At 33.9% G+C, this 15,088-nt stretch overlaps 1 protein-coding gene across 1 annotated transcript in view; it reads right to left on the reverse strand.

Annotated features, from left to right (window-relative positions):
• The window catches only part of LOC134269528 (nonsense-mediated mRNA decay factor SMG7-like), a 95,553-nt gene that overhangs the window by 78,081 nt on the left and 2,384 nt on the right, over positions 1–15,088 (reverse strand). The window contains exon 2 of the mRNA XM_062751729.1: positions 3,989–4,020. Within this exon, the coding sequence (XP_062607713.1) occupies positions 3,989–4,020 (32 nt within the window). The remainder of the gene's footprint in view (positions 1–3,988; positions 4,021–15,088) is intronic.

Consider the following 15,088-nt stretch of genomic DNA (forward strand, 5'->3'; position numbering starts at 1 on the left):
TTTTTAATCTTCAACATATCCTGACTCTTGTATGTAAGTTTGGTGAAAATCTGCCTGGTGGTTCTGGAGAAGAAGATTTTTTAGCAACCAGTACTTTTGGTTTTATTTTCGTGATTATCTCCCCTTGTTTTAGGGTCCCACCCCTAATTTTAGTATAAATGGTAGCCCTTGGGCCAAGGATACCCTGTGACAAATTTGACAATAATTGGCCAAGGGGTTCTTGAGTTATGGCCCATATTCTAAAAAGTTAACGCACACAGCACGACGCACACCGCACAAATGGCCATAGCATTAGCTCTTTGAGCCTTTGGCTCAGAAGAGCTAAAAAGCACATGGCAAAGGAACGTGTGAACATCTAAAAATAACATCAGTAATGGCGACCTACATGGAGACGATAAACATGCAGCTCATATTAATTTTAACTTGCTTTATAATAACATTTTAGCATCAAAAGATCATGAAAGTGACATTTTTAACAAGAGACTGAAGGGCCTTAAATCACACTTCTGATAAATTGTACAATCTATCACTTCTATTTGAAGCCTCTAACTCTAAGTATCCTAAGATGCATGAACTGACAAATTTTGATGATTCTTAGCCAGTTAGGACTGAAGATATTTCAGTTAAACTATAAAATACGATGAGTAGGTCACAGTGACCTACTTTTTGATTTGAAGACTCAAGAATCATTAATTGACAATGATTGACACTAAGCCAATAAGTATCTGAGATATTCAAAAGTAGGTCACAGTGACCTTTTTTATAGTCAACATTCTCCAAAAACCTAAGATGCATCAACTGACAAAGTTTGATGATTCTAAGCCATTAAGTACCCCTTATACTTAAATAAAGCCATAAAATGTCACAAAAAGTTCATCGTGACCTACTTTTCAGACAATTAACATTCTCAAAAAACCTAAGATGCAGCAACTGACAAAGTTTGATTATTCTTAGAATTAACATTCTCAAAAAACCTAAGATGCAGCAACTGACAACATAGTATCAGTGAATAGAAATTACTGTTGTGTACTTCCATAGGGAAAGTACATGTAAATAACATGTTAAATTAAATTATCCTGACCATTTAAAATGTTAAAAATACTTGAAATAATTAAAGATTGAGTTATATTCTGTAAATTTCTATATTTTAGAATTTAGATTTAAGGGCAGAACACTCTAATTGCAGAAAAATACCATAGAATCAGAACTCTTTAGTGTGCCTTGTAGAGAGGGTTCTCAAGTCTACACTACCTGAGCATAATTCCACATGTTTCATCTTTCCTGGCCCAGTGATTTTTGAGAAGACTTTTAAAGATTTTTCCTATATATTCCTAGTAAAACTTTGATCGGCCATTGTGGCCCCACCCTACCCCCGGGGGTCATGATTTGAATAAACTTGAATCTACACTACCTCAGGATGATTCCACATGAGTATCATCTTTCCTGGCCTATTGGTTCTTGATAATAAGATTTTTTTAAAAATGCCATTACTTTTTCACTAATTCATAATTATCTCCCCTTGGAAGAGGGTCTGGCCCTTCATTTGAATAAACTTGAATCCCTTTTACCCAAACATACTTTGTAGCAAGTTTGGTTGAAATTGGCCCGGTGGTTCTTGAGAAGAAGATGAAAATGTGAAGAGTTTAAGACAACAACAACGACGACGACGACAGACAATGAACAAATTTTGATCAGAAAAGCTCACTTAAGCCTTCCGTACAGGTGAGCTAAGAATTTATACTGGTCACCAATATGTGCTTGTTCTTTGGATTGCTAAAGTGATCTGCACTGTCAAAAGGTGGGATGTGTGACTGAGCAACTAGTGTACACTTTATTGTCACTATTTATGCAAGCTCATACTTCAAAGTGGAATCTACTAATCTGTATCTGGGTGGAGAGTGTTGACAATTAACTAATTGGTATGTTTGTAATTATTCTGAAATTAAGAGATTTTAAGATTTTTTTTCAGATGAGGGACATACATATTTGTGTACTAAAAAACAGAAATAAAGTTTTGAAGCTCTAATTGTGTGACTTTGCTTAAAATATAATATGAAGATACATTTTTCATTGCAAATGTAGCAAAAACAAGAGGCCCATGGGCCACATCGCTCACCTGAGAAGCTTTGACCATTCCATTCTTTACCAGATTTCCCACTTGTTATACATATTGTGACAACATCCTACACCACTGATCATAATTTAGACAATTTGAAATCTACACTACCATAGGATGCTTTGATTCCCCATTGTAAAACTTTGATTCCCCATTGTGGCCCTGACCAACCACCGGGGGTAATGATTTTAACAATTTAGAATCTACACTACCCCAGGATGCTTCCACTTAAGTTTCTGCTTTTCTGGCCCAGTGGTTCTTGAGTAGAAGATTTTTCCCATATATTTCTATATTAGACTTTGATTCCCCATTGTGGCCCCGCCCTACCCCAAGGGGTCATGATCTTAACAATTTAGAATCTACACTACCCCAGGATGCTTCCACTTAAGTTTCAGCTTTTCTGGCCCAGTGGTTCTTGAGAAGAAGATTATTCCTATATGTTTCTATGAAAAACTTTGATTCCCCATTGTGGCCTCGCCCAACCCCCGGGGATCATGATTTCAACAATTTAGAATCTACACTATCCCAGGATGCTTCCACTTAAGTTTTAGCTTTTCTGGCTCAGTGGTTCTTGAGAACAAGATTTTCAAAGATTTTTCCCATGTATTTCTATGTAAAACTTTGATTCCCCATTGTGGCCCCGCCCAACCCCCAGGGGTCATGATTTTAACAATTTAGAATCTACACTATCCCAGGATGCTTCCACATAAGTTTCAGCTTTTCTGGCCCAGTGGTTCTTGAGAAGAAGATTTTCAAAGATTATTCCTATATATTTCTATGTAAAACTTTGATTCCCCATTGTGGCCCCGCCCAACCCCAGGGGTCATGATTTTAACAATTTAAAATCTACACTACCCCAGGATGCTTTCACAGAAGTTTCAGCTTTTCTGACCCAGTGGTTCTTGAGAAGAAGATTTTTTAATGACCCCACCCTATTTTTGTCTTTTCTTGATTATCTCCCCTTATGAAGGGAATTCATTTTAATAATTTAAATTCCCCTTCACCCAAGGATGCTTTGTACCAAGATTGGTCAAAATTGGCCCAGTGGTTCTTGAGAAGAAGTCGAAAATGTGAAAAGTTTACAGACGGACAGAACAGACGGACAGACAGACAGACAGACAGCTGGACAGAGGGACGGACAGACGGACAAACTGTGATCAGAAAAGCTCACTTGAGCCTTCGGCTCAGGTGAGCTAAAAAAAACATGATAATTTTCATAACTGTTTTTAATGTAATTTTCTACTCAGGTGTGTCCAATACCACGATTAATATACAACTACTTCGACTGGTCTAACAGTAGTAGTCATAGACAAATTTCACATTCCTAAGAGTTATCTCCCATTGTCGGCGTAACACTCATTTTTTCCACTTTGTCCTTTGTAAGTTAGTACCCATTTATATTTCTAATCTTCAAACGTTATCGGAAAATTTTGATCTATACCTGTATTGCCAGAGTTTGGGGCAACATGAAAAACATAATGAACATATTTATACAAAATTTATTAAGATACTGACCACTAAAGTTGGTAAAGTTATAGAGGGAAAACAGTGCTTTATGCCGGTTAACCCCGGATTGACCCCACAAGGGGAAAAACTTTTGTAAATGTGAACGTCGTCTATTATAGTCTAGAACATTTATCATTCCAGAACTTTAAAATGTGACCATACACGTGAGAATAATTATATTTTACACACTGAGCTTGCCACACAATTAGTGTAAATTTCCCCCACATCTAAATAACCATTTTTACAGTAATTTAAAACCTATCATAAAAACTTTCTTTTTTACATCTTTTTAAGCAAAGGTGTTTTAGTCCCTTCATAAAAATTGCCTGGCCAGTAATACAGGTATGCTAAGTTATTCTAACTTACCTGATATACTTGCTTTCAGTGCATCTGCTTGTCTGTAAAATAGATTTAAATTGATTAAATACTTCTTCAAATACACCATAATCACATGCACAGTCTAAACAATCTCCAAGTTAAATTGCATGCAATAAATAAACATAATAATTAAAACACTTTTTATTTGATTAAAATTCATGTGGTCAGAATGAAACCACTCTGGTCGATCCATGTATCATTTGTTTTCTATATTTCATAACAAAAGCTCTAAAAGGCTTGCGACTAATAAAAAAAGAACATTGCAAGAAACACCCCCCCCCCCCCTTTACATCATATAATCGTTTAAATAGAGCACAATAAATACACACATAAGGAAAAAGATATTTGCTTACATTTCATCTTAATTTTTGTGTTACTTCTTAGTTTGTAGTTATAGCATTCAAGAAAGCGGGTTGAAAAAGTAATCAGAGCATAACCACCCACATTCTGTTTAACTATGAAAACAAGAGACCCAAGGGTTTTCAATCATTCTTCTGATTAATTGTACAATCTATCACTTCTATTCGAAGCAGGGTTGGGGTAATTGAAAAAAGTAATTGTAACTGACTGTAATTAATTATATTTTTTGAAGTAATTTGTAATTGAACATTTTTTCCATTACTTGTAATTGTAATTTAATTAATTACACAAAAAATACCATGTAATTTCAATTACTTTTTTAAATACTTTACATAATACACAAGAATTCATGATATATTGTCACCAATACCTCCCCATTTTTCTGTCTTTTACTTTATTGCAAAACATATCCTCAATCCTTCAATTATTAGTCTAATCTAATAATTAGACTAATAATTGAAGGAAAGAGGATATGATAGACTAATTTATTACATTATGCAATATACAGAAGAAGAAAAAATACCCGCTCTTCTTCTTCTTGTTGACTTTGAAAAGGCATTTGATTCTGTCTCTTGGGTTTTTATTAAAAAATCACTTAATTTCTTTAATTTTGGAAAGTCTATAAGGAAATGGGTTAGTTTATGTTATTCAAATATTACATAAGCAGTAAATCAGGGAGGAAATTCATTAGAAACATTCTCTTTGCATAGAGAATGTCGCAAACGAGACCCAATATCTCCTTACTTATTCTTGATATGTGCTAAAATCCTTGCTATTAAGATAAAAAAACCAGAAGCATTGGCGTCGGAAGCTATTTGAAAGTGGGGGGGGGGCTAAGTGTAAAAAAAAATTTTGTACCTTCGAAAAAACCTGACAAGCAAAAAAAAAAAAAAAAAAAAAAAGGAAAATGTCTACTTCTCAAACATGAAAATCCTATTTCGTGGGGGGGGGGGGGGGGGGGGGGGATCGAACTCCAGTACCAAAAATTTTCTTCCAAACACCACCACCACTTTCCCCATCTTTAACCTATACTAAGACGTATCTGTGGAAAGTGGGGGGGGGGGCTAAACCTACCAAGATATGTTCAATGTCTATACTAAGTGTATATTTGGGAAAAAAGTGGGGGGGCTAAGCCCCCCCTAGCCCCCCGGTTCCGACGCCTATGAGAAGTCTCTATCGAGACTGTAGCTCTACTGGTTTGTACTTATAACAAAGGACGAGAAAAGTAGCAATTTGGACTTGAAACTTTACAACAGCAAAAAATATAAAAATAATCCTTAATTACCACGTAAGTCTTTTTTGGGGGGGGGCAACTTGTGTGCCAAATTAAATTGAAATCAGACCAAATCTGTTGGAGATGTAGCATTTTGAAAGCATATCACAGAAATTTCCATTTTTAGTAACCATGGCAACACCATTCATTGAAATCCAATACCGATGCACTAAATTATATATCTTAGTGTGGTCAACTTGTGTGCCAAGTTATACTGAAATCAGACCAAAACTGTAAGACAAGTAGTGTTTTTAAAGGAATTTCAAACTAATTTCTATTTTTAGTTACCAACAAAATCAAAAAACAATGGACTAAATTATGTATCTTAATGTAGTCTACTTTTATAGGAAGTTACACTGAAATCAGACCAAAACTGTACGAGGAGTAGCGTTTTAAAGGAATTTCACAAAAATTTCCATTTTTAGTAACCATGGCAATACCGCTCATTGAATCAAAAACTGATACACTAAATTATGTATCTTAGTGTAGTCTACTTGTGTGCCAAGCTATATTGAAATCAGATCACAGCTGTAGTAATGTTTTAGAGAAATTTCAGAAAAATGAAGAGGACTGCATTTTTTTCTATAATTGGTTGTACATGTAGGATTCTCTAATGATGGCTTAAGGACGTTCGATCCTGAGCTTTTGAGCAGATTTTGGTCCTGTCCTATATTTATAAAATTCTTTATCATTTTTAAGTTCTAACGTTAAATCTGAATTCTACAATGCAAATTGAACTATATTCAATGAAAAAACCGCGATTAAATTCCATTCAAGTAGACTTAAGCTAGGAACTATATTTTGAGGCGGAAGGTTTTTTAGAAGAAAATGATCAGTTTTTCCCTTTTGAACTGTAACAGTACTGTTAATGTCAGATTCCTATTTTTCTATGCTGGTTGCACACAAAGCTGTTTTTTGCAGTGAAATGTGTTATGCTGGTTTTGAAATATCTATAAAATTATTTCTTATGAATTCTTTCAACGAAGTGTGACAAATATAGTAAAAACATTCTGAAAATCTGGGGGAAAATTGAGCCAAATTTAACGTAAAATTGACACTTTTTAGTAATATTTAAAAAATTACATCATATACCCCCAATTTTGGTGTTCTTTTCTGAATATTTAAGATAACTTTGACCTATCTGCTTAAATTCAGCAAAAGTTTAAGACTTTAAAATAATTTTCTTGCTTATTAAATTTTCAATGCCAGAAAAATCACCTTTCAAGAGTGCAAAAAGGTCAAATAATAAATTATGCATAGCAATTTGAAACTTTTTCTTAGTCACAATTTTAAAGTGTCTTTTTTTAAACAGGTTTATAGTTTATTTTGTTCCATGCTTTAATTCAATAAAAATATTGAAGGGAAAACGTCGAAGATGTCATTTTTTATTAAGACACAAATTTCAGTGCAAAAAGGTCATATTAAATGTACTGTAGCGCCAAAAGAAGCATATTGACCCCCATTTTTGGATTTGATTTTTAACTAAGCTATGTGTGTAGAAACTAAAAATATACTTGAGAAAAAAAGTTTAAGACTTTAAATATCAGGATCCAACGTCGTTAAGTTACACAGTGTACTGGAGGTTGGTTGATAGAACATAGAACTAGGTTAGTCAATTAAGTTACTCAGTTCGGAAACTCATATCTGTCAGGTCCAGTACAATCAATAGATTTAGCTATGTAGTAGAATTACCTACGTAGCTTTATTTACCTACCCCAGGTAGCTTTATTTAGCTATTTCAATGCAACTTTTCAAAATCTTTCTTTTTATTTAATAGAGACAAAAAAACACAATTCAAAGACTATTAATATTTATACTAGGGAGGTTTTAAAAAACAAGAGGCCCACGGGCCTTATAGGTCACCTGAGCATTATGCAACAACTTTCCAGTTATTATGTTCCCCAAACGAAGTTGGGGAACATATTGTTTTTACTCTGTTTCTTATTATTATTATTAAGGTCTTCCGTCTTAACGGAAGACCTTATAGCAATTCTATTGTTTCTTATTATTATTAAGGTCTTCTGTCTTAACGGAAGACCTTATAGCAATTCTATTGTTTCTTATTATTATTATTATTATTTTTCTGACGCAATTTCTCACAGACTACTGGATGGAATTACATGAAATTTTCAGGACAGATGTTTTGTTAAATGAATTTGATACATCTGAGAGATTTTTTGGAAATTCGCTTCCGGTGCCAAGTTACAGACCTTTTTCTGATTTCTTTTGTCCACAGATTTTCTAAAGAACGCTAAAAGATATCATTGTGAAACTTTCAGATATTATAGATGATGAAAAATACTATCCAGGACGCGACTTTTCGTTTGTCGTCATTACTTCCGCTCGCTACCGGAAGCTAATTTAAAAAGTCTAATTTTTAAAATTTTTTTGTTTTTCAATATTTTTCGTTTATTTTTTGTATGTTTATAGAAACCTTTCTTATAATGCTTGCTATATAATTTGTTTGAATATTGATAAATCTAAACTCTAGATATTAGCATTTAAAAATTTGAAGCGTTTCAAAATGGCCGCTCTCTCTGTCAACTCCGACATTTCGCAATAGGGGTTTACTGAGGCAGTCGAGCATTTGCTTGAAAGAAAGTAATAAGGACAAATGAAATATAAAGGAATACTTGGATTTTCACGTTGTAGTTACGTTACAATTCTGTGTCAAACTAAATTCTTCTTAAACGTCTTCTATAATTGGTTTTGGTTGATTCTCAAAGTAAAAAAAGAAAAGACTAAATGTGCAAATGAAATTCGATACCAAATATCTTCTGATTGCACCACGGAAAAGCAGCTCATTAATCATTGATATAAGTAATAGTTATTTAAGAAGGATATCAATGAATACAGTAAGTATAAAATTTACCCACGGTTTTTCCCATGCACATTTGTACCATATTATACTAATAAAAAAGACAAAATAAGATAACCATATTTTTTTTAAGATCGCTTAATAGAGTTTATATTAACATTATTGTCTCAAAGATCTTATTCAAGTTATTGAGCACAAACGATATCCAATTCCTTGACCGTCGTAAGGCGAGCCATTTTTTTTTTTTGCGAAACATTTCAATCTCTTCATGAATGTTTTTAACTAATCGGGATAGTTCACTTTAGCGAGTTCACTTTAACATGAAATTTTAAAAAAGTTAAAATTCATAGCCGTTTCACTGTTTTAGTGTTACTTCCTTGCATACTATATGGAGTTTGTGAAATGTATAAAATATACTTTCTAATCATCAAGTTTTAGGCTAAATGAACGTTTTTTTATTTCATTAAAGCTATCACACCTATTAAAGAGAACATTCCAAAGAAAAGGCGCGAAGATTAACTCGTGGCATTTGGCGCGAATTTATGAATAGTGACTAGCTTTTATAATTCTTAGACAAAAGCACTGTTATACAGAGGTATATACAAGAAGATTTAGAGCAGAGGTCCCGACAGCGTACGTAATATTTAGCGCGTTGGATTTTCATTCTGCCGACTTGGATTCAATCCCTCTTGTGTGTAATATATTTTTTTTTTACCCTTTCAGCTAGATTTTACAAAGGTTTTCTTTTTTTTCGGAATCGGACGGAAGACCTCTCGTTGCTCGCAACGAGATCGTATCTAGTTATTATTATTTTTCTGATGCGATTTCTCAAAGACTACTGGATGGAATTACATGAAATTTTCAGGACAGATGTTTTGTTAAATGAATTTGATACATCTGAGAGAATTTTTGGAAATCCGCTTCCGGTGCCAAGTTACAGACCTTTTTCTGATTTCTTTTGTCCACAGATTTTCTCAAGAACGGTAAAAGATATCAATGAGAAACTTTCAGATATTATAGATGATAAAAAATACTATCCAGGACGCGACTTTTCGTTTGTCGTCATTACTTCCGCTCGCTACCGGAAGCTAATTTAAAAAGTCTAATTTTTAAAAAAATTTTGTTTTTCAATATTTTTCGTTTATTTTTTGTATGTTGATAGAAACCTTTCTTATAATGCTTGCTATATAATTTGTTTTAATATTGATAAATCTAAACTCTAGATATTAGCATTTAAAAATTTGAAGCGTTTCAAAATGGCGGCTCTCTCTGTCAACTCCGACATTTCGCAATAGGGGTTTACTGAGGCAGTCGAGCATTTGCTTGAAAGAAAGTAATAAGGACAAATGAAATATAAAGGAATACTTGGATTTTCACGTTGTAGTTACGTTACAATTCTGTGTCAAACTAAGTTCTTCTTAAACGTCTTCTATAATTGGTTTTGGTTGGTTCTCAAAGTAAAAAAAGAAAAGACTAAATGTGCAAATGAAATTCGATACCAAATATCTTTTGATTGCACCACGGAAAAGCAGCTCATTAATCATTGTTATAAGTAATAGTTATTCAAGAAGGATAACAATGAATACAGTCAGTATAAAACTTACCCACGGTTTTTCTCATGCACATTTGTGCCATATTATACTAATAAAAAAGACAAAATAAGATAACATATTTTTTTAAAGATCACTTAATAGAGTTTATATTAACATTATTGTCTCAAAGATCTTATTCAAGTTATTGAGCACAAACGATATCCAATTCCTTGACCGTCGTAAGGCGAGCCATTCTTTTTTGCGAAACATTTCAATCTTTTCATGAATGTTTTTAACTAATCGGGATAGTTTACTTTAGCGAGTTCACTTTAACATGAAATTTAAAAAAAGTTAAATTCATAGCCGTTTCACTGTTTTAGTGTTACTTCCTTGCATACTATATGGAGTTTGTGAAAAATATACTTTCTAATCATCAAGTTTTAGGCTAAATGAACGGTTTTTTTTATTTCATTAAAGCTATCACACCTAGCTATCACACATATTAAAGAGAACATTCAAAAGAAAAGGCCCGAAGATTAACTCGTGGCATTTGGCGCGAATTTATGAATAGTGACTAGCTTTCATAATTCTAAGACAAAAGCACTGTTATACAGAGGTATATACAAGAAGATTTAGAGCAGAGGTCCCGACAGCGTACGTAATATTTAGCGCTTTGGATTATCATGCTGCTGACTTGGATTCAATCCCTCTTGCGTGTAATATTTTTCTTTACCCTTTCAGCTAGATTTTACAAAGGTTTTCTTTTTTTTTCGGAATCGGACGGAAGACCTCTCGTTGCTCGCAACGAGATCGTATCTAGTTCTTATTATTATTTTTCTTCCTGGGAAAATTTTGTCCGCGAGTGATCTTGTAAACTACACATTTGACTTAGGTGAAACCTTTTTAGGGTAAGTAGGCATGTTATGTAGATTTGCGGAATCAAGGTCATTTTGCGCGCACGTGCTTGCAAGAGCGCGCACGTGCAAAACTTGAAATGACCAATATATAATGGATATAACCGTAACTTTTCTAATTTTAGACAAAATGTTTTGAAACTCATAATGTAAGGATATATGAGTAGTATGCACAAGATGACATGGTCAAAATAGCAAGATCGCACGTGCAAGCACGTGCGCTTCGCTCTGACTGGCTGAAACTAAAGTCTCAATATCTTTCTTGTTTTTTGATAAAATCATTTGAAATTTTGAACATAGTCATACATTAGGGAGATCTACAGCCCGTAATAAAAGAAATATCATGAAAGCATGTGCATACACGTGTGCTTGCAAGAGCTCGCACGTGCAACACAAGAAATGTCCAATATAATTGATACAGACGTAACTATTTAAATTATTGATGATATGCTTTAAAACTCATATTAGAAGTATATATTAGAAGCATAGACAAGATGACATGGTCAAAAAAGCAAGATCTCACACGCATGCACGTGCGCTTCGCTCTGATTGGCTGAAACTAAAGTCTCAATATCTTTCTTGTTTTTTGACGAAATCCTTTGAAATTTTAAACATAGGCATGTATTAGGATATCCTACAATAAGATATATAGCAATTATCATGAAAACGCGTGCATACACGTGCGCTGCAATCTGATTGGCTGAAACTTTGAACAGCTATAACTCCCTTGGTTTTCAACCAAACAGGATGGGATTTGGAACATAGATAGATATAATGGACTTCTACAAGAAGATATGGTCGCCATGCTCATGTGAGCATGTGTGTGCACGTGAAATGAGTAAAACTAAAATACATTTGAATTAGCGTATTTTTTAATACTTTTGGATTAAATACTTTGATATTTAGTATATTAAAATCTATAGGTTGTGAAGACAAGATTATATAGTCATTACGCACGTGCATTCACATGCGCACGCGTGCAATGCTAAAATTTGAATGAAATTGGTACACTTCTGGGTAAACGTTGTTAAAGTCTCAAATGCATAGAGTTTGTCTTATTTAATGATGCTTATAGGGAATATGGCACCAAAAGGGAGTGGGGGAGCGTTTGGGGAACATCTGTAACGGTCCCCGTTACAATTAGCACTAGTTGAATTTGATTCATGTTTCAAGCCAGATGCTATATGGCATTCAATTTTGAAAGAGGCACCATTGATCATCATAAAAATACACTTAGCAGTTGCTTAGCTTGGTTACTGAATACCCATACAGTAGGGGAACAAAAATGCATTCCAACTAATCAGTAATATTCAGCAATAATCAGTAGTGCCCCTAACACTGTGACATAAACCCCTGACCCTAGGTCCACACATTCCACAAATTTTAAAAAGGCACACTTAAAATTGCCCTTCAAAAAATAAATAAATGTTTTATAAATACAAAGCAGCAGATTTCAAACAATTAATTCATTTTCAGTATATAAGTAAAGCCCCCCCACACCCCTGACCCTGGGGCCTTGAAATTCACAACTCTGCAAGATTAGGGCCTCATACCCAGAGACAGAGAAGAAAATTTTCAAAGATTTAATGTATTTTCACTATATAATCAATAGAGCCCCGCCCTAACACCAGAACCCCTGACCCTGGGACCATAAAATTCACAATTTTAGTAAAAGCACTCTTGCTCATCATAACTATGCACTTAGTTAGTTTATTTAATACCTAGGAGCAGAGAAGATTTTCAAAGAATTCATGTATTTTCACTATATAATCTATAGAGCCCCGCCCTAACACCAGAACCCCTGACCCTGGGACCATAAAATTCACAATTTTGGTTGAGGCACTCTTGCTCATCATAACTATGCACTTAATTAGTTTATTTAATACTTTGGAGCAGAGAAGAAGATTTTCAAAGAATTCATGTATTTTCACTATATATCAATAGAGCCCCCCCCAAAAAAAAAACAGAACCCTTGACCCTGGGACCATGAAATTCACAATTTTGGTTGAGGCACTCTTGCTTATCATAACTATGCACTTAGTTTATTTAATACCCAGGGGCAAAGAAGAAGATTTTAAAAGAGATCATGTATTTTCACTATATATAATCAATAGAGCCCCACCCTAACACCAGAACCCCTGATCCTGGGGCCATGAAATTCACAATTTTGGTAGAGGCACTCTTGCTAATCATAACTATGTTCTTAGTTGGTTTATTTAATACCCAGGAGCAGAGAAGAAGATTTTCAAAGAAATAATGCATTTTCACTATATACTTATTTAGCCCCGCCCTAGCACTAGAACCCCTGACCCCAGGGCCATGAATTTCACAATTTTGGTAGAGGACTCAATGCTGATTACAATCATGCAAACAGTTTGACTGCTTGATGTCCAGGAGTAAAGAAGAAGATTTTTAAAGACTGCATTAAATTTAGTGGTTTTGGCCCCACCCCTCAGGCTCCAGGGGGCAGGGATCATGAAATTCATAATTTTTGTTCCCCTTCACCCATAGATGCTTTGTGCCAAATTTGGTTGAAATTGGTTCAGTGGTTGCAGAGAAGAAGCTGAAAATGTTCCAATGTTAACACATGACGGACGACGAACGACAGACGACGACGGACAAAAACAGATAGCAATAGGTCACCTGAGTTTACTCAGGTGACCTAACAATCCAAAGCAGAGATAGTTTATAAATTGCTGCGTTTGGACAATTTAGAGCAAAACATTTAATTCCATTGTTTGGGTAACTGTCCTCTCTCTTGTATGATGTGAGGCATGACCAGGTTGGGCACAGTTCCTTTTTTCAGGGAAGTATTACTATAAAAAAATATTACTCTTTTCAGTAATAAAAACATTACTCAATTCGGGAATTTTTGTCACATTTTTTTCAATAAGGCCTCAAATCCATTTATTAAATTAAAAGTGCATAAAAAATACGATGTGATGTGTTTATAATCTTTATTAAACGAGCCTCGCTGACCAAGAAATTTGGTCCTTCAGTGCTGCAGACAAGAGTAAGACGAAATTTAATCATTTTCCCCGTTGATAAATGGTGCAAAAAGTATGGAATCTAATAAGGACATTCATTCTAAAACCATTTTAAAAGAATATCGTTTGAAATTTAATATTTCAAATAATTATTTTCATCTGTAAAAGAAGCAATGGTATTTATAATTATTTTTACGATGTCATTTAAGGAGGCTCATTACACCACTTTTTGATGATGTACTACACAAAAAAATAAACCTCCATTGTGTCGACTGGTTTCCTCTGGGGACGAATTGTACAGGTACCTCTCTAATATGACCCTAACCTTTAAAACGCTTTAAAAATAGATGAAACATGCGGTGTTATAAACAGTGAAAACAAAGTAACGGATTCATTATGCATAAACCATGAAGAATTGCTTTTAAGCAGAAACAAAAGAAAACAACAGCCAAATCTTCGCCAAACAAGTAATGTCAATTTCATAGCGATGCATGCAGTGAGCTCTATCAACCAATGGAGGAAATTCAAGTTAAAATCTACAACCTTGTTGAAATTAAAGTTATTAACTTGCACTATTTACTTTGTTGGTGTTAATTTATATATTTGCTTTATTGATTTAAATGTATACTCTGGCAATTTAAAGCTTTGTTCTGAATTTTAGATGTAATGTCAAACGTTCCTTAATGTTTAGAGTCTTGGGTAATTAGGAAAGATAACTCTTGAAAGTGGACTTTTTATACCAAATATTTTTTAAATTGGATTTTTCATTTCGTTTAAACATTCTTCATTTAATTTGACACATGTAATTCATTGAAATTCATTCCTTGTCTCTTCAGAATTCATTTTCTTAATGTTTTATGCATAGATTAAAAAGAAAATGACATTAATTGTTTTTTAGGAGAAAATTATTTTTTCTAATGAAATTATTATTAGGTATTATGAGGTATTTTCACTGTGTGCACTTGTCTTAAGAAGATGCCCATCATTTGACACTGAAAGTTCTGAAATTCTGTTTATAATACACTTGAAATGAAACATTTCACTAAAATTAGACAAAAACTAAAAAATTCTATAAAAAATATTTCTGATATCAATACCCCCATCTGGATATTTGACACCTACATTATAAGTGGTGCTGCATTGAAATCTAAAATAAACTGTGGATGTAATGAGCCACCTTAAAGAAATACCGGTAGTATAAAAC

Source organism: Saccostrea cucullata, unplaced genomic scaffold (genome assembly GCF_032062105.1).
Source record: "Saccostrea cucullata isolate Sc308-1 unplaced genomic scaffold, CSIRO_AGI_Scuc_v1 ctg209, whole genome shotgun sequence".
Taxonomy (NCBI): domain Eukaryota; kingdom Metazoa; phylum Mollusca; class Bivalvia; order Ostreida; family Ostreidae; genus Saccostrea; species Saccostrea cuccullata.